The sequence below is a fragment of the Pan troglodytes genome, chromosome 5 (assembly GCF_028858775.2).
Source record: "Pan troglodytes isolate AG18354 chromosome 5, NHGRI_mPanTro3-v2.0_pri, whole genome shotgun sequence".
Taxonomy (NCBI): Eukaryota; Metazoa; Chordata; class Mammalia; order Primates; family Hominidae; genus Pan; species Pan troglodytes.
Genome location: NC_072403.2, coordinates 111,451,568 through 111,472,417, shown reverse-complemented (window position 1 = coordinate 111,472,417; position 20,850 = coordinate 111,451,568). Strand labels below are relative to the sequence as shown.

The following is a 20,850-nucleotide window of genomic DNA, read 5'->3' as shown; positions in this document are numbered from 1 at the left end:
CATTATATTTAATAAACAGGCCAACTAAGTAGGAGAAAACACTAAGCAGGCTGTTACCCCATCCCTTATGCTTAAATAAATTCCAAATATAAACCTAAAATCTAATTTTTTTTTTTTTTTTTGAGATGGAGTCTCGCTCTGTCGCTCAGGCTGGAGCGCAATGGCGCAGTCTCGGCTCACTGCAAGCTGTGCCTCCCGGGTTCACGCCATTCTCCTGCCTCAGCCTCCCGAGTAGCTGGGACTACAGGCGCCCGCCACCACACCCGGCTAATTTTATGTATTTTTAGTAGAGACGGGATTTCATCGTGTTAGCCAGGATGGTCTTGATCTCCTGACCTTGTGATCCGCCCACCTGGGCCTCCCAAAGTGCTGGGATTACAGGCGTGAGCCACAGCGCCCGGCCCTAAAATCTAATATCTTAAAAGTACTCATAGAAAACATGAGTAGATAATTTAAGTCTTAGGATAGGAAGGCCATTCTAAACATGACAAAAACCAGAAATCATAAAGGTTTGATCTCATAAAAATGCTAAAGTTACATATGGAAAAAGAACAATGAACATTTTGAATACAAGTAACAGGTAGGAAGAAAATTCTTGTAACATAGAAAAAAAACAAAAGATTAGTGTTAATAAAATAGAGTTCATACAAATAACTAGGAAAAAGAAAAAAATCCCCATAGAAAAATGGTCAAAATATATGAACGTGGATTGACAGGAGAAATATAAATAGCCAATAAAATGTGAAAAGGTGCCCAATCTCACTACTAATTAAGGAAATACAAGATATAAACAAAATTTTGTTATTTTGTCAGGTTTGTAAAAATTAAAAGAATTTATAATATCAAATATTGGTGAGGGAAAGAGGAAATGGGTACTTTCATACATTGCTGGTAGTGTATAATGTCACAAACTTTTGAAGGGAAATTTAGCTGTAATAACATTTTAAGTATGTATATCCTTTTTACCTCACAATTTTAGTTTTAGGAATCTATCCTACAGAAATCTTAGTATGAGTTAATACAGATGTATATATATGCAATTATGTTTGTGGGTAGCATTCTTTGTAACATTAGAAAACTACAATAAGCTGAAAGTTCATCAATAAGGCAACTGTTATAAGTGGTACATTTATACAATGGGATATGCATTATTTAATGTAAGTTGTCCAAAATAGTATTGAATTTAAAAAACTAGTTGTTGAACATTATGTATAAACCTAAGGTTCCCAAACTTTCTGGGTTTACAATGCTCTTAATGCCTTGGTAATTTTTTGCAGGGCTCATAGGCCAAAAGAAATAAACAGCAGTTCCATGTATTAAGTAGTTAAGAAAAGCCAAAAGTAAGTTGCAAAAAAAGCGTATCTTCTTATGAAAAACAGACACTCTTTTATTTCTTTTTTTTTTTTTTAAGACTAGTCAAGTGCAGTAGTGAGAAGGAGGGAAAGAGTAGAACAAGTTCGATCTGTAACTGACTGGACAATCAATTGAGGTAACTCACTACCTTCAGACCAGCCACACTTTTCTATTTTCATCTGTCATTTTCATGGCTAGGAAAGTAACATAAAAATGGACAAATAGCTATAAAGGTTTAAACGAACAGGTTTCCAGCTGTTCCACTCCCATGTATATGCTCAAATGAAAACAGGGGCTCAAACAAATACTTGTACACTAATGCTTATATTTATTCACAATAACCAAAAGGTGGAAACAACCCAAGTGTTCATCAACAGATTATGGATAAATAAAATGTGATGTATACATACAATGGAATATTAGTCATAAAAATGAAGTACTGACACGTGCTACAATATGGATACACCTTGAAAACATGCTGAGTGAAATAAGCCAGACGCAAAGGACAAATATTATATGATTCCATTTATATGAAATATATAGAACAGGCAAATTCATAGAAAGTAGGTTAGAGGTTGTCAGGAGTTGGAGGGAGGAGGAATGGGGAGTTTTTGTTTGGGGTGATGAAAATTTTTGTACTGAAATAAAAAGTGTTGATGGTTGCACAACACTGCGAATATAATTAATGCTACTGAATTGTACATTCAAAATAGTTAAAATCACATTTTATACATATTTTACCACAATAAACAAAACTTAAAAATAAAAATATAGGTTTCCTCACCCCCTTCAGATTTGAAAAGTTGATTCACTGTGTCTACAACATTAGATCTTAACCTGGAATCAAACTGTTTCTCATCCAGCTAGCTGTTTTCTGAATTCCCAGAATATAAAGAGCCAGCAGGCTGAATTAATGCTCATTACTGCTTCTCATTGTTAGGAACTAGAAAACTATAGTAATTTTATAATTTATGTTAAACTCAAGATTCTGGCTCTTAGCCACTGTGAAAGACAGTGACAGCAAGTAACTTCTTTAACTGGATCAAATAGTTATGTTTTTCTTGTAGTCATCTAACTGATATTTAACTTTCTATAATTCAATTATATTCCTATTGGGAGGTGGAGGATGGGGGAAATAACCAGTGAACACTAGAACCAATGAACACTCAGTGAGCAAAAGCCTGAAGTAAGCCTATTTGTTTGATGAGGCTCAGCTGCCCCCAAGCCTCTCATGATATGAGCCTCTATTGCATACTAATTATTTAAAGCCAATAGTGTGTGTTTTTATGTACAGCATGTGCTCCACTGGCAAATCAACCACTTCATCTTGTGCTCAAAGAAACACTAATCTGTTCCTATATTGAAGAAAAACTGGCTATTTGGGATTTACTGAGAGATGATGTGTGGTTCTCTAGAGGGATTTTCAAGAGTAATACAGACTGCACCTGATTTTTACCTTTTCAGCCTAACCTTTGAATAACCTCCAGTTTTGTGGTTTCCACATTAGTAAACCTAACATCACCTGGATGTCACTGCAGCATTACATCACAGGATAGAATCCAAGCTCCTTAGTATGTTCCTTAATGCCTTTCAACAACCCCTTACCAGCACAGTTTACCAAACCCACTCCTCCCTTCATTTCTCCTCTTAGGCCCCAATTGCTCTATCCTCCAGCTACATCAAAAGTATATGTGTGCTCCTGGCTGGGCACAGTGGCTCATGCCTGTAATCCCAGAACTTTGGGAGGCCGAGGCGGGCGGATCACAAGGTCAGGAGTTCGAGACCAGCCTGACCAACATGGTGAAACTCCCGCCTCTACTAAAAATACAAAAATTAGCTGGGCGTGGTGGCACGTGCCTGTAATCCCAGCTACTCAGGAGGCTGAGACAGGAGAATCACTTGAACCCACGAGGCAGAGGTTGCAGTGAACGGAGATTGCGCCACTGCCCTCCAGCCTGGGCAACAGAGCAAGACTCCATCTCAAAAAAAAAAAAAAAGTATATGTGTGCTCTAAATACAGTTTTATAATGAAAAGAGAAGGGATTTTAGAGTCAGATAAACCTAGAGTCACATTCTGGCTTACCCACTTATCCCTGTAACCCTACAGAAATTACTTAAAATTTGTAGGACTTAGTTTCTTATTTGTAAAATAGGAATATTATTATCATTTAAACCTATGAGCTTTCAGTAAGGTAATGTATATACAGTGCAATCAATCAATATCTATTTCTGCCTTTCCTTTGTGATTTATACATACTGCCCATTCTGAAAGAAATAGCTTTCTCCCTCATCTCTCCGTGGAACACTCTTACTCTCCAGTTAAATGTCCCTTGCCACCTCCCCTTTAATCTAACAATTTTGCATCTAGATATCTATTTTAGTAAAATATTTGTAGAAATACACAAAGTGGTATGTACAATGATAATTACTGAACAACTTTATAATAGCAAAAAAATTGGAAATCAAAATGTTCATCAATAGGTGACTGGTGAAATGGTGGAATATATGCAGCAGTTAAGAGAGTTACATGTGCCGCCATGGAAGGCTTCTGAATACCTGAGAAAAAATTGCAGAAAAGTATGCACAGATCACATTTGTATATACAGTATTTTTATGTACTTTTATTTATGTATATTCATAGACAAGTGTTTAGAAGGATGTGTATCAAGCCATATCTGGGGAGAAGAGTGGGAAGGGGAGGATATATAAAGGAGCCATATGTTGTGTTTTGTTTTCATATGAGGATAGAATCATTTAATACTAGCATAATTTTTTTTTTTTTTGAGATGGAGTCTTGTTCTGTCACCCAGGCTGGGGTACAATAGTGCAATCTTGGCTCACTGCAACCTCCGCCTCCCAGGTTCAAGCAATTCTCCTGCCTCAGCCTCCTGAGTAACTGGGATTACAGGCATGTGCTACCACGCCTGGCTAATTTTTATATTTTTAGTAGAGGCAGAGTTTCACCATGTTGGCCAGGCTGGTCTCAAACTCCTGACATAAGGTGATCCACCCACCTTGGCCTCCCAAAGTGCTGGGATTACAGGCGTCAGCCACTGTGCCCAACCACTAGCGTAATTTTATATGTATATTTATTTATTTTGAGACAGGGTCTCGCTCTGGCGACCAGACTGAAGTGCAGTGGCATGATCTCCCAGGCTCAAGTAATCCTTCCACCTAAGCCTCCTTAGTAGCTGGGACTACAAGCGCTTGGCTGATTTTTGTATTACAGCATAATTTAAATGAAAAAGATACCTTTTTCTAATATTTTCTAGAACTCAGAGTCAGTTGTTCTTTTCCATTGCAGTGTCACTTGACTGGGCTGTGTGTGGTGATTACTTGTGTCTGCCTTCCCTAGAAATGGGTGAACTGAGCTGCAGAGGCCGTATCCCCAGCAGGAAGCCCGGCAGTTTAGGAGCTCAATAAATGATTGATTTTTCATGTTTGAGACAAAGTCTTGCTCTGTGGCCCAGGCTGGAGTGCAGTGGTGCAATAATGACTCACTGTATCCTAGACCTCCCAGACTTAAGCAAGTCCTCCCACCTCAGCCTCACCGGTAGCCGGGACTACATGTGTGTGCTACCATGCTGGGGTTTTTTTTTTTTTTTCTTTTTTAGTAGAGATGGGGGTATCACTATGTTGCCCAGGCTGGTCTCGAACCCCTGGGCTCAAGCAGTCCTCCTGCCTTGGCCTCCCAAAATGCTGAGATTATAGGCGTGAGCCACCACGCCAGTCCCAGAGCTCAATAAATGATTCTTTTTTTAAAAGACAGGGTCTCACTTTGTCACCTGGGCTGGAGTGCAGTGCTGTGATCTTGGCTCACTGCAGTCTCGACCTCCTGGGCTCAAGTGATCCTCCTGCCTCAGCCCTCCAAGTAGCTGGGACTACAGGTGTGTGCCACCAAGAGCAGCTAATTTTTTCTACAGACAGGGTTTTGCCATGTTGGCCAGGCTGGTCTTGAACTTCTGAGCTCAAAAAGCTCAGCCTCCCGGTGCTAGGATTACAGGCAAGAGCCACCGCGCCCCACCAAATGATTCTTGAATAAAGGTGAAAGGAAACACTCTGTGGCCAGGAGCAGTAGCTCACACCTGTAATTCCAACACTGTGGGAGGCCGAGGCAGGAGGATCACTTGAGGCCAGGAGTTAGAGACCAGCCTGAGAAACATAGCTAAAACCCCATCTCTACAAAAACAAAACAAACAAAATCAGCTGGGCCTGATGGCCTCCGCCTGTAGTCCTAGCTACTTGCAGACTGAGGGGAGGATCGCTTGAGCCAAGGAGTTTCAAGCTGCAGTGAGCTGTGATTGCAGCACTGCATTCCAGCCTGGGCGACAGAGCCAGACTCTGTTTCTTAAGAAAGAAAGAAAGAAAAAAAAGGAGAAAAGAAAAAAAATTTGCATAGAAAAGCACATCTTAAACTACAGAGGACTTACCAACAGTTAAAATAGGTAGGTGGGGCTGGGGGTAAGCTGTGTTAATGCTGGGTCCCTGTAGCTGCATCCACAGATAAAAGTTGGTGCTGGAGAGGCAGCATGCAAAGCGAAAAGAAGGGACTGCTTTGAGTTCTAGACCCAACGCCTCCGGTAACCACCTTCATTTCTCTGGCTTCTGCTGGCTCATCGGTAAAATGAGGGGTGGTATTTTTATAGTTCTAACACGTTATAGTTCTAGGTGGCTGTTTCATGAAGCGCCGAGCGCTGCTCTGTAGCGGGTCACAAATGTAACTCGCAAGGCTGGGCTCGGCATTACGACTCTCGCCGGCAGGGAGTGGCCATCTTGCTCGCTCCTCTGAGTCGCGAAATTGGCTTTCATGTATTGCTCAGTCAAGCACCACTACCAATATAAACGCCCTCCCATACGACCTCGCTGGAGCAATGTTTACCTCTGTCCCTGCGTACCCAGAGCGCCCACAGGTTCGGGTAGCCCGAAATCTTCCCCAGGTGGGTGTTACATCCCCAGGTGCCAAGAGTGATGGGTCTGACTTTTAACTGGAAGTCTAAAGAAGCGAGCACCCCCACCAATGTTAACCCTTGCCTGAAGTCTAAGGTTAGGCGCTCTCCCTTTCCCCAGGGACCACCAAGCTCACCGCAGAGCGCAGCCTCCGCGGACCCGAGGACCGCCCTGCGCGCAGTCTCGAGCAGCAACCAGGGTAGCACCATTGCGGGCCGGCGGCCGCCGCGCTAGTAACCACTTCCTCCTACTCCTTCTCCTGCTCCGGCCTCCTGGCGCCCTGCTCCAGGCTCTCCGGCGCCCTCCAGCCAGGCACCGGCCGAACCGGGTAGTGCCGCAAGGTGTAATTACTGCTTTGAAACTTAAAAGGCATTTGGAAAGAAACTACGGGTTATGCTTACTTTTTTTGTTTTTGATTATTATTTTGTAGGAGACACAAAGTTTAAAAATAGCAAAAAGTGTGACACATTATTTAAAGAGTTAAAGGAAATAAACGTTTCCAATTTACCTTATAACATGATTTTCATACATTGGATTTGTTTAAAACAGACTGACTACATGGATAACTTTTCTAAGAATTGTTCTTAACTCTGATAGCTGGCTCAACTGATGTAGGCATTAAAATAACGTCAAGATGGATTGCTTGAGGTCAGGAGGAGTTCAATTCCTCCACGAATTGATGATATTTGACTATAGCTTTGTCAGGGTTATGTCCAACTATTGTATAATATGTGTCAGTTTCCTATTGCTACCGTAACAAATTACCCCAAATTTACTGGCTTAAAACAACACAAGTTTACTATATACAATTCTGTAGATTAGAAGTCTCACTTGGCTAAAATCAAGGTGTCAGCAAGCCTGTGTTTCTTCTGAGCTCCAGAGTAGAATTTCTTGACTTGTCTTTTCTGTCTTGTAGTGGTTGCCTGCATTCCTTGGCTCTCATGGCCTCCTTCTCCATCTTCAAAGCCAACAACTTTGAGCTTCAAATCCCTGATTCTGACTCCTGCTTCTGTTATCACATCTCCTTCTCTTCCTCTGATTCTGCTGCCTCTCTTTTATAAGGACCTTTACATTCAGACCACAGAGATAATCCATGATAATCTTCTCATCTCAAGATACTTAATTTAATCACATCTTCGAAGTCCCTTTTGCCAGTTAAGGTAACACATTCACAAGTTTCGGGTTTGTAGAACATGAACATCTTTGGGGCAGGAGGTCATTATTAAGCCTACCACATAAAGCTTCTCATTATCTTATTTTTTATTTATTCTCAGGTTGGTTCCCAAACATAATAAAAGCTATATTTAACTGCAAATAGATTTACAGTTAAAAATTAAAATATTTGACCAGGTGCTGTGGTTCCAACCTGTAGTCCCAGTTACCAGCAGGCTAAGGCAGGAGAGTCACCTGAACTCAGGAGTATGAGGCTATAGTGCACTGTGATCAGCCTGAGTGACTGAGTGAGACCCTATCTCAAAAAAAAAATTAAAATATTCATGTTTAAATGGCATTATTAAAGTGTATGTCCAAGGAATCATTTCATTAAGCATTTACTTTTAAATTCTTCAGTTATCAATAATTTAATAAGCTATAAACCATTTCAGATTTCTAGACCAATGACATCATTTATAATTATTTTCCAAATAATTTGGAGCTTAACCATAGTCTCCATGTAATTTATTTTGTGGATTCACTTTTAACTAAGATATCACTATATACTGTAGATTCATGTAGTCTCTGTGGCATCCTCATTCTAAATATACATCATAAATCACAGGTAGTATGAACACAAGATAGGGAAACAATGTACTTGGCCTCACTGAACAATATTTAATCTGATTTCTGCTTTTGCAGGAGAAGTATTACTAAACAATTATTCTTTTAGGGCTCATAACTAATTATTATTTTAAAAATATTTTTATGTAGGACTTTTTTTTCTGAGGAGATAAATATGCCTTTCCATATATAGCACACTGCTAAACTTAGTTTATTTAAGAGTCATTGCAGCAAAAAGATCTTGTCAAAAGAGATTCTTGATCATTGTTCCTAGTTATCTTGATCATTGTGTCCAAGTTATTCCATCATTGTTAAGGAATAATTTAAGCAAGACTTAAAATTGATAAAAGAGGGAGAAATAGTTTTCACTTTTCTGAGAAAGATTTACTAGTGCTGAGTTGATATGAATCATTAATTCTCAAACAACTAATTTAATTTTTTGTTGTTACTCATATGTTAGTGAAAGGCTATTGGAAAGAAGGCTTTTTTTCTTTTTTTTTTTCTTTTCTTTTCTTCTTTTTTTTTTCTTTTTGAGGCAGATTCTCACTCTGTTGCCCAGGCTGGAGTACAGTGACAAGATCTCGGCTCACTGCAACCTCTGGCTCCCGGGTTCAAGCGATTCTCCTGCCTCAGCCTCCCCAGTAGCCACCAAGCCTGGCTAATTTTTGTATTTTTAGTAGAGACGAGGTTTCACCATGTTGGCCAGGCTGGTCTTGAACCCCTGACCTCAAGTGATCCACCCGCCTCAGCCTCCCAAAGTGCTGGGATTACAGGAGTGAGCCACCACGCCCGGCAGAAGGAAGACAATTTTTAAGAGACTTGGGATTTTTCCCTTTTCTTTTTATTTTATTTTATTTTTGACCAATAAAGTCATTTCACACCCATTTCTTTTAAAATCAACTTTAAGTCCCCATATAACAGACTAATAAAATGAAAAATTAGGAAATGTATGGACTTTCATGTGATTCTCTTTTTTTAAAAGAATTTTTATCAAAACTTTAAATGAACATCTGTTGACTCAGCATTTCCATAGTGAACAGTTTATTTACTGAGAATATTTGTGTTAGTAAGCAAAGACAAGTGTACACTAACAAGAAACTGATGAAAAAATAAAAACATTCATTCACAAGAGACTTAAGCAACTGCTCAAAAAAATGAGGCTAATATGGCCCAGCACGGTGGCTCACGCCTGTAATCCCAGCACTTTGGGAGGCCGAGGCAGGCAGATCACCTGAGGTCAGGAGTTCAAGACCAGCCTGGTGAACATGGTGAAACCCCGTCTCTACTAAAAATACAAAAATTAGCCAAGTGTGGCAGCGCATGCCTGTTGCCCCAGCTACTCGGGAGGCTGAGGCAGGAGAATCGCTTGAACCCGGGAGGCAGAGGTTGCAGTGAGCCGAGATCATGCCACTGTACTCCAGCCTGGGTGACAGAGCAAGACTCTGTCTCAACAACAACAACAACAAAAATAGGTTAATATGAAAATATGTCTGACATATACTGTGAAGTGAAAAATTCAAGTCATAGAAGAGAATGTAGACTGTAATCTAAGCTGTGTTATCTTTTAGCATAAAGGTAGTCATATAAAAACATGGTACAAATGCCTGGTGTACGCACAAAGACAGTGCCTAAAACTATATATCAGAAAACAGCAAGCAGAGAAGAGGAAATGGGAGTGTGGGAAGGAGGGGAAGATGAGAAACCAGCAGGTATTACTTTTAAAATAAAGAGTGTATCTTAAAAATATATACTTGATATCTGGTTCAATTTGGTGTTTGATAAAAAGGAGCTGGGCTCGGTGGCTCACACCTTTAATCCCAGAACTTTGGGAGGCCAAGGCAGATGGATTGCTTGAGGTCAGGAGTTCAAGACCAGCCTGGTCAACATGGTGAAACCTTGTCTACTAAAATACAAAAAAAAAAAAAAAATTAGCTATGTGTGGTGGCAAGTGCCTATAATCCCAGCTACTAGGGAGGCTGAGGCAGGAGAATTGCTTGAACCCAGGAGGCAGAGGTTGCAGTGAACTGAGACCATGCCACTGCACTCCAGCCTGGACAACAGAGAGAGAATCCGTCTCAAAAAAACAAAAAAAGGAAAAAAATACACTTGATAGAAATATAAGAGGAATATATATAGCCTACAGCTTAACAAAGATTCCCCATATTTCCAAACAGAACATGATGGTAAATTTAAGATATTTAGCATTATTTGGAAAATACATGGTTAGGTAATCTTAAGGTAATCTATATTTTTATTTGATGTTTTGTTATAATGTCATTGTAATAGCACTAAAACATACTTACTGAGTAATATTTAAAAATAATTTCCTTTCTTTGAATAATCCATCAAGTAGTAAATTTTACATTCAATTAAGTGAAAAGGTAAATGAGGAACATCAGAAATAAAATAAAATAGTGTTAGAGAATTTTCCTTAATTCATGCCAAGTTTTGAAACAAAGATTGAAATCTCTGGAGATTTTGGTTATGCTAAGGGTCTATCTAGTGGAAATCAAGATAGCTTTGAATTTTGTCGTTTCCAAGAAAATTTAAGTATTGTATGGTATTTGATAATTTCTAATTTTTTTCTTATGAAGAAAAGAACCTAAATTTCCATAATCTAATTCAATCCCTTTAAAAAAATCAATCATAAACTGGGTTTCCACATATATTTTTTAAAATCTCTTTTACAGTGACACAATTAAGATGCAAATTATTTAGATTTGCTCAAGTTTGCTTGTTCTTGTTCTTCCAAGTTCTAGGTCAAATCCAACGTTAAAATACATGAAAGCTTTTGATTTATGAAGTAGACAATTTTGCCTTCAAAATTACACCACATGACCTCTTCTTATTTGAGGAATATTTTCTTTTTCCCTAGGGAAAAAAATTATCCTAACCCCAAAATGATAGTGTACCTCTATACCTGTAACAGCAACTGGCATATCTGTGCTCAATTATGTTTGTTAAATGAATGGTCCTTGTAAGTACGATATAAGCAAATATCAACCTTCTTTGCCAAGTTCTCCACATGTAAATACTGTTAGAAGAGTTTTTAAAGAAAAATTTAGTGTTTGCAATTTTAACTCTCGTATCTTCTGATTTCTACGCCAATGCTCTTATCCTTAAAGCCACATTTGTCCCTTGGCTGAAGAGTTGTGAAAGATCAGACTTTTAGAACCTATCCATAACCAGTGTTGGCATTTGCAATATCCATGATTGAAACAAAATATTTTCAAACCAACTACTTTTACTAAACATGCAATGTGCTGGCCACTTCAACAGATAACCGGGCTTTGAGGAGGTATAGGTGTATTTCAAGAAATGTACTATCTAGTTAGGCAGAGAGAAGGATACGTAAGACAACAGCAATGGGGGAAAAACCACAATAATATATGACGAATGTTAGATGGGACTTTAAGAGTTCAGGGGGCGGCGGGGGTGTGGGGGCGGAGCCGGGCGCGGTGGCTCAAGCCTGTGATCCCAGCACTTTGGGAGGCCGGGGCGGGCAGATCACAAGGTCAGGAGATCGAGACCATCCTGGCTAACACGGTGAAACCCCGTCTCTACTAAACAAAATACAAAAAATTAGCCGGGCGTGATGGCGGGCGCCTGTAGTCCCAGCTACTCGGGAGGCTAAGGCAGTAGAATGGCGTGAACCCGGTACGCGGAGGTTGCAGTGAGCCGAGATCTTGCCATTGCACTCCAGCCTGGGCGACAGAGCGAGACTCCGTCTCAAAAAAAAAAAAAAGAGTTCAGAGGAGGGTAACGGAGGGAAATCGGAGGCTGTTTCAGAAGGTGCCCAGCAACAAGTGGGACTTAAGCCGGACTCCTGCAACATCCGAGGTGAGCACGCTGGCCCAGGATCCTAACAAATTGCTAGTCGGTGGCTATGAGTCTTAGATTATCAGGGACTCTCCGGGCTCTGCGGACACGCAGAACGCAGGCGCCACGCAAGCCGGCCCCGCCCTTTCACCCCTCCCCGCGCTCCCCGGCCCCGGGCGCGCCGCCTGGAACCCTCCCGGGCCTGGCTGGGGGCGGGCGAACCAGGCCCCACCTCTGCCGGGAGCGGGACGAGCGCGCAGGCGCAGTCTCCCCAGGTTGTAGACGCTGCGGCCCGGCCCGGCGGGGTGAGTTGAGAATGCGGCGCTTTGGTCGCAGCGGCGGTATGGTCGCCGCAGTTTCTCGGTCTTCGCTTCGGCGACCTTGACCCCCTTGTGGGTGGGCGAGGCTGGAAGAGAGGCTCCCCACCCCACTCGGCTTCCTGATCCCTGGGGGCGCCGGGCGGTCACCGAGGGCCGTGTGAGCGCCGCTCTGCCGGCTCCGGGTCCATGCGGCTGCGGGAGAATCCCTGGGCGTCGGGGCTGGCCTGGGAGGGGCCCGAGTCCCCTGGTGACCTGGGCGCGCGGCGGCCCCACACCTTTCCGTCCGCCTCATCGCGGCGCATTTCTCTTCACATCCTCGGGGTGTGTGTGTGTTGGTGACCGGAGGAAGCCTGTCTAATGACTTTCTGGAAGCGTCGTGTATTAGGAGCTCCGGGGCCGGACTGCTTGGGTCCGCACTGCTTGGGTCCGCATCTCCATCCACCGCTTACTGGCTTTGGGACCTCTGCAAGTCACTTCACTTCTCTTTCTCAGTTTCAAGTGTAAAATGCGGAAAATAATAGCAACTTACCTCCTAAGGTGGTTGTGAGGGTTGCGTGGGTTAATATTTGTGAAGTGCTTAGAACTGAGCGTGATACACAGCAAAACCATAAGTGCTGCTCATCTTTTTGAGCTTGGTATATAAAAGGAGATAGTGACCTTTTCTTCTCTTTCCAACCCCCATAAATAATTGCCCAAGAGTAGGAAAAAAGGATTTTTTTTTCTTAAGGATATGGGCTTTTTGCATAGCCTGTTTAAAAACAAAGCTTTCTAAACAACTTAGTTGCACATCCTACTTTAGAGAAAAGACAAGTGTTAAGTGATGGTGACTTGAAAACTATAAAGTTTATTGTTTGGAAAACCGCATGAGAAAAATGGCCAGAACATATTTGTGCTAAAAAGAGTTAACATAGCAGGCCTTAAGACTGCTATCCTTAGAAAGGACTGCTTGCAATGTTGGTGCTTGTTTGGCATCTGGGAACTTAGATTTTTGGGTTTGTGCTGAACAGTATGTTTTATGCCGAAATTACCAGCTTCTGTAAAAATCCGGGACACCAAGTCTTTAATGGGCTTCCCTGCGCGGAAACTGCTGCATTTTCACTGATGGAGGAAAGATGTGTTTTGTTTGACCCCTCTTGGGAGGGAGACCGCATAAGGAGCCTACACGTGATTCCTCCAGAGTCCGCTTGTGTCTTTTTCTATTATGATGAGCCTTTATATCCATACTGCATTGTGTAATAAATGTCAGCCATGAATTCAACTATATGTTGAGTCCCGTGCATCCTATCAAAGCTCTAAATGTGGGGGAGATCACGGAGATCCTCAGCCACAGTTTTGTAAATTTGTATAAAGGTAAGGGATATAAGTGCCGTTTTTTTACAAAGATATATTTCCTAGTGGTACTGGGCTTTTAGTGTAACCATCACCTGAATAATGTACATTGTGGCCATTAAGCAATTTCTCATTCCTCACCCCACTCCCATCCTTCCCAGTCTCCAGTGCCCAGACACAATTTTGATGATAAAAAGTATTGGAAGCTCTAATAATTGGACTTTTAATTTTGCCCTTTTGCCTCAAATGGAAATTGGAAAACTACAGATAAATAATTGCCGAATTGTGGGTTACTGTACCAAATGATTCTGTCTGTTTAGACATTACATATGGCAGAAAAATCATCTGAAATTGCCTCTACATTACCAAGTTAAGTTTGAGTCAGTGTTTTTGAAAAAAGGCACAGGTTGCTTACAGTATGTAGGTCAAATGCCTGGTTTTGTTTATTATTTTGCTAGCATTATCTGTGTTAATGCTCATCTTTATCAAGAGCTTATCTGTACCACAGCGAGAAAATATAATCAGTTTCTCATAGGCCATTTTCCCTGTACTTTATTAGTTATACCTATCTCTTTTCAGGACATCAAATTTAAATTGATGGAGGTAGGTTTGCAAATTTGAGGTTAGAAAGATCAAATTTGCTGTCTGCTTATGTCTCTTTTCCCTTATAAAAGACTAGATCAGTTTTTGGTAAGTTAGTTGGGAGTTGGAGGGGTTAGAGGTTTAAGGAAAGTGAAGAAGATTTGAAATGGCTCTGTGGATAGTATGTAAGTTGACCAGAAGGTGAAGTGAATAATAATGGACCTAGTCTGCTTTCTTAAGAGACTTTCTCCCGACATGGAGAAAATGGTTAATTGGGTTCATCTAGGATTGGGTTCTGCCAGAGAGGTGATGTAGTCCTTAAGGCTCTGCACAAGTATTCCGGTTCACCTATTTTTGGGTACATGTAATGCTGCACTCTTTGTACATGGGCAACCCCTCTCCATGTCTGCTTGAAGTTAAATGCACCATGTGACTTGCTTTAGGAAGCAGCTCTCCATTTGCCATTTCCACTTCTCCCTGCCCTGCTGTAAGGGTCATGGAAGGACTTGTTGAGATGCAGCCTCTTGTCAGCCTGGACATTATAGGAAAATATGAGTGGCTGATCAGGCAAGTTGGAAGAACTGGGAAGTTGCTATCAGAGAAGGGGATACTTAAATTAGTGATTTTATAAGGTGGAACTGTAGGGGAGAGTAGATGAGGAAGTTTGGAGGGAGAAGGTAAAGATGAAGTGCTCAAGGAACTCAGAGGCTTTTTACATGTTCCTAACCCGGAAGCCCTTAATTTATTGCAACTTAGTTCAGTAGTGATGACCGTTGGACTTAATGGTAAACTTGAAAGCTCCCTTATTGTGAATTATGGAATGAATAAATCAAGATTTGGAATTTAGTACTGAATTGAAAGATTCATTACCTTGATCATTGAAAAGTAAGTCAGCAACCATGAAAATTGCGATGTTGCTTAGCCACCAGGCAGGAGAGTAAAAGGTAGGCCAAGCTACTCTAACAGAGATTCCAAAATATAGTAGTTTTAAAAAATGCTTAGCTTGTATCTAAAATCTTTGATAATTAACTGAATTTTTAATAAATATAAGGGATAGAGGTAAATAACACCATGAAGAAAGAGACAAATTCAGTGTGAGACATTATATAACTTTGCTGTCGAAAGAGTATTCTATGGGCCCCCAGCAGTGGCTTCAGTTAGAAGCTTTTTAGGTAGGTAGAATCTCAGGTCTTGTGCCAGACTTGTTGAAGCAGAACTTTCATTTTAACAAGACCCTCAAGGTGACTCATGCACTGGCCTGATCTCTTTAAAAAGCTAAAGTCTTAGGCAAGTAAAAGGTTGGAAGAACTGTTCTGTTAATAGATTAAAAGATACTAAAGAGACATAACCAATATCAAGTGCAAACCTTGATTGAATCTTTTTCAAAAAACCAGCTATAGAAGACAATTTAGGGTCAACTAAGGAAATTAGAATATGATGGAATATGAGATGATATTAGAAAATTATTAATTTTCTTAGATATGATTACATTGTTATATAGAAGAATGTGCTTATTTTTAAGAGATACATGCTGAAGTATTTAGGGATGAACTGTCAAGATCTCTACAACTTTCAAATAGTTCAACTATATATATATATATATATACACACTTACATACATATATGTGTCTCTCTATACACACATACATATTGATATTTAGATAAAAACAAACATAGCTAATTGTTAATAGGTGTGGAATTGGTGGGGCACCATGGCTCATACCTGTAATCCCAGCAGTTTGGGAAGCCAAGGCATGTGGATTGCTTGAGCCCAGGAGTTCGAGACCAGCCTGGGCAACATGGGGAAATCCCATCTCTACTAAGAAATACAAAAAAATTATCTGGGCATGGTGGTGTGCACCTGTAGTCCTAGCTACTTGGGAGGCTGAGGTGGGAGTATCACCTGAGCCTGGGGAGGTCGAGGCTGCAGTGAGCTGAAATCAGGCCACTGCACTCCAGCCTGGGCCATCAGAGTGAGACTTTGTCTCAAAAAATAATAATAGCCGGGCACGGTGGCTCACGCCTGTAATCCCAGCACTTTGGGAGACTGAGGTGGGCGGATCATGAGGTCAGGAGATCGAGACCATTCTGACTAACACAGTGAAACCCTATCTCTACTAAAAATACAAAAAAAATTAGCCAAGCCTGGTGGCACACGCCTGTAATCCCAGCTACTTGGGAGGCTGAGGCAGGAGAATTGCTTGAACCCAGGACGTGGAGGTTGCGGTGAGCCGAGATCCATCTCAAAATAATAATAATAATAGTAATAATAATATAAATGTGGAATCTAAATAGTATATGAGTGTTCATTATACTGTTCTTTTAACTTTTGTAGATGTTTAAAATTTTTCATGATAAAAAGCTAGAGTGAAAAACCCCCAAAAATGTAGTAGCTTAAAAAGATAGAAATTTAATTTTCTCTTAATATTCCAGTGCTAGTTGTACAACACAGGTATAGAGTGGCTTTACTATGCTTGGCTTACAGCTTCCATTTTTGATCCAGTATGGCTCATCCAGCTCCTACTATTTCCTTGCTAGCAGAAGGGAGGAAAGGGTAAAGAGAACTCATTATCCAGAAGCAATACTTACTCCGTTGATGAAAACTTTAGTTTTGGTCATTCACCTGGACATCATATATTTAGGGGTTGTGTCTTGGTTCAGCCTGGTATAGCAAATTATTATAGACTGGGTGGTTTAAACAACACAGACTTATTTCTCACAATACTGGGAGCTGGGAAGTACAGGGTCAAGATGCTGGCAAATCTAGTATCTGGTGAGGGCCTTCTTCCTGGTTTATAGATGGCCATCTTCTCGTATATCCTCATGTGGATACAAAGGTAGCTTTCTAGCCTCTTATTATAAGAGGCCAGTCTCATTCATGAGGGCTCCACCTACATGACCTAATTACCTCTCAAAGGCTTCACCTCCAAGTACCATCACTTGGGGGATTAGATTTCAACATATCAATTTGGAGTGGGGACACAAACATTTAGTCCATAACGGTATAGTTGGCAAAAGCCAATGGAATATACCATGTGTATACTGATTTAACAAAGATTTATTTCATTTCAAATGATGTTCCCCTCTTCTTCCTCTGTTGATTTCCCGGACCAGTTGAAATTGAAGTCATTTCAGTTTTAATACACATTAAATAAAATATAAAATTTTAATTTTGAAGACTAAAATGTATGAATTTTTTTCCCTCAATCCCTTCAGTAAATAACAGATGCGGGTGAAAGATCCAACTAAAGCTTTACCTGAGAAAGCCAAAAGAAGTAAAAGGCCTACTGTACCTCATGATGAAGACTCTTCAGATGATATTTCTGGTAAATTGTGATATTTGGCATCCCAAATAGTGTTGAGAAGAAATAACAATGCAGTTGACCCTTCAACAACATGGGTTTGAACGCTGAGGATCAACTTGTACACAAATTTTTTTCCACCAAACCTAGATGGAAAATACACTATTCTTGGGATGCGTGAAAACTGCGTACTTGGCAGGCTGACTTCCTAAATGCAGATTCCACAGGGCCCACTGTGGGACTTGAGTATGCACAGATTTGGGTATATATGGGGAGGTCCTAGAACCCACTACCCCACCCCACCTCCCTGCCTCAAGTATCTGAGGGAAGACTGTATATGTTTTTAATTAAGAAATCTGTTACTCTTTATTTTTACTGTTTTCTGCATAAATATTAGAATCACCTTTTCTAGTTCCAAAAAATCCTGTTGGCATTTTTATTAGGATTTTGTTTAGTTTATAACATGAAGTAACTTAGATTGGCTTTTTTTTTTTTTTTTTTTTGGTCTCTTTCTCATGGCCTATTAAAACCATGTCACCAAGCCACCAGAGCTTGGCAGATGGCTTTTGGGAGCTGCTGGCCTCAGGGCTTGGTTTTCTCTTTAGCCTCATGCTTTTGATTTGGGCCTCTGAGGATTTTCCTCACTTTCTTGCCAGTTCTCTCCATTTAAAGGGATATTTTTAATATATTTTTTCCATTTTAGGTATGCATAGTTGCATACAGCTATACACAAACACACTCACATATGAGTGCCTATGTCTTCTGAAATCCGAATAAGTTCTAAGGATTGTACCAATGTCAGCTTCCTGGTTTTGATATTTTACTATAGCGGTGCAAAACATTGACATCAGGGGAGGCTCAGTGAAGGGTGAATGAGACCTCCTTGTATATTTCTTTATACCTTCCTGTGAATCTAAAATTAGTTCAAAAATTTAAACTCTAATAAATTAGGGACATCAGATAAGGTCCTAATGATATTTAAAGAGATAATTCAGACATCCTTCAGTGCAGCAAACTGGCTATCGAAACATCATCCCGTTTTAGTACATGTATAGCTTTGTATAACCACCACCAATCAAGATACTTGACTGTGTCATCACCACTCTATGTGCTGTCCATTTATAGCAACACCCTCTGCCTTGCGTCCATTGCTCCCTACAACCATGAATCTCTTCTCATTCTATAATTATGTTATTTCATGAACATTATATAAATGGAATTATATAGCATATATCTTTTGAGTTATTTTGTGTGTTCAATCTCTGTGCTTTTTAGTTAACAGCATTTAATACTTTTGAGGTTTGCTCAGTAATGGTAGCACTTTGGTGTAGCAAAGAAAATGTTGAGATTTTGTTTTATCTTATTCAGTAGGTTTCACTTGCCAACATGTAAGTCATGCTATCAGCGTGAATCATGTAAAGAGAGCAATAGCTGAGAATCTGTGGTCAGTTTGCTCAGAATGTTTAAAAGAAAGAAGATTTTATGATGGGCAGCTAGTACTTACTTCTGATATTTGGTTGTGCCTCAAGTGTGGCTTCCAGGTAAGAAAAGTATTATTTATATGTGAGTTTGTCTGAAATGTTTTCCTTAAATGCTTATTGTGAGTTGGACTGTTGGTCATGCATAGGAGTTAAGATAAATTTATTCCAATTTAGATAGAAATTTTCCAGGAATGAACTTAAAAATGATTGTTAAGGTAAAGTAAAAGGTATGCTATGTTCAGAAAGTAATCAGGTGTGGTTTATAAATACTTGCAGAGGGAATTCAACCTATTTGCAGTAGTTCCCATATCTGGACCAGTCTTTACCTTTTGTATTTACTTAGGAAATGGATCTACCTTTCAGATTAATTTTTTTCTCTCTCAAAACAGATTATTCTGCTGCTTTTGCAAAGTAATTTAAAATCTTAAAGTTTAAAAGTTATTGATATCTGTAATAAAGGAATTTTTTAATGAAATTGAAAGTATATACTTTTTTAAAAAAATAAGAGAAATCTTCATTATTTCACACAAAATGTCCAGAAGTAAGGCCACTTCAGGATTAGTTAATTTAATGGAAAGAACATTAAAAACTGAGGTTTATTCTGTTTTCTGCTGTGCCATCCTCAACCTCATGGTTGTGTTCCTCTTAAAAAACGAAAAAAAAACCTTCTGGAAAGATTCAGCGGATTTGACTTCCCCTCATGTTGCATTAACCAGAATTGCATCTCATTTCTTTACTTACCTCGTGAGGGAAATCGCTATGATTGGTCTGTGTCTCAGTAGTTCTCAGTGGGCTGGGGTGAAGTTGTGTACGGGATTGGGAAATGTGTGTTTGCAGAAGGGCACCACTGGCCTGCCAGGATGCTGGGTGTTCCACAGTGTGCACATTTTTAAATGATAGGGAAATTAACTTTGCCCATGATTGTTTTAGGTAAATACTGTATATTGAGCATGTTAGCCTGTTGGCAAGAAATTAAATTTAATGAGAACCCATATTACTTTTTTGAAACTTTCTCCTCTGGCCTGAAATTAAAAACAAAACAAAACTTTTCAGTATAAGTGTGAGTATAATTTAAGTTTTGATTAATTTGAAACAAACATTTGTAAGTCATAAAAAATAAAATTCTGTTCATCTTCAGGGATGTGGTAAAAACTCAGAAAGCCAACATTCATTGAAGCACTTTAAGAGTTCCAGAACAGAGCCCCATTGTATTATAATTAATCTGAGCACATGGATTATATGGTAAGTTAAATTTTGTTAGTTCTTGTGTCCACTAACCACAGCTCCCCAATTTTTTTTTTCTTTAAGCTTTTAAGGTAAAATAGTTAAAGATGTTCTATCAGCTTATGGTTTTTTAACCTGAACACAATCTATGGGATACTTCAAGAAAATTATTATTACCTGTGAATATAAAATTTAAATTGGAAAATTTTTAACTATCTCTCTACTTTTTGTTGTTGTTGTTGTTGTTGAGACAGAGTCTCACTCTGTCGCCAAGGCTGGAGTGCAGTGGCATGATCTCAGCTCCCTGCAATCTCTGCCTCCTGGGTTGAAGCAATTCTCCTGCCTCAGCCTCCTGAGTAGCTGGGACCACAGGTGCATGCTGCCATGCCTGCCTAATTTTATGTATTTTAGTAGAGACAGGGTTTCACCATGTTGCCCAGGCTGGTCTTTGAACTCCTGAGCTCAGGCAATATGCCCTCCTTGGCCTCCCCAAGTGCTAGGATTACAGGCGTGAGCCACTGCGCCCGGCCTTTCTACTTTTCTCTATCATTTTCCTTGTATAATATAAAGAAAAATTCTTTTTAGTTGATTTTTTTGGTAGTGAACTTCCTAATACAGAATTCTAGTGTTGTAGAGAAGGAAGATACTTCAAGCAGTCAGGTCATTTTCTGAAGGGAGAGGGAAGAGCGGGGCATAAGTAGCTTGTAAAAACTTTTC

At 40.1% G+C, this 20,850-nt stretch overlaps 1 protein-coding gene across 10 annotated transcripts in view; it reads left to right on the top strand.

The window, feature by feature from the left end:
- The first annotated feature begins 11,524 nt into the window (after positions 1 to 11,524).
- Positions 11,525 to 20,850, top strand: part of USP45 (ubiquitin specific peptidase 45) — an 83,493-nt gene continuing 74,167 nt past the window's right edge. For 2 of the 10 annotated variants that reach the window (XM_009451700.5, XM_009451702.5), the window contains exons 1-4: positions 12,113 to 12,200; positions 17,343 to 17,452; positions 18,797 to 18,969; positions 20,048 to 20,151. In XM_009451700.5, the coding sequence (XP_009449975.1) occupies positions 17,353 to 17,452; positions 18,797 to 18,969; positions 20,048 to 20,151 (377 nt within the window). In that variant the 5' untranslated portion in view covers positions 12,113 to 12,200; positions 17,343 to 17,352. Of the gene's footprint in view, positions 11,917 to 12,060; positions 13,566 to 17,342; positions 17,453 to 18,796; positions 18,970 to 20,047; positions 20,152 to 20,850 lie in introns of those variants that run through there. The other 8 variants (XM_009451697.5, XM_063813303.1, XM_518650.7 and 5 more) reach the window with 8 other exon arrangements.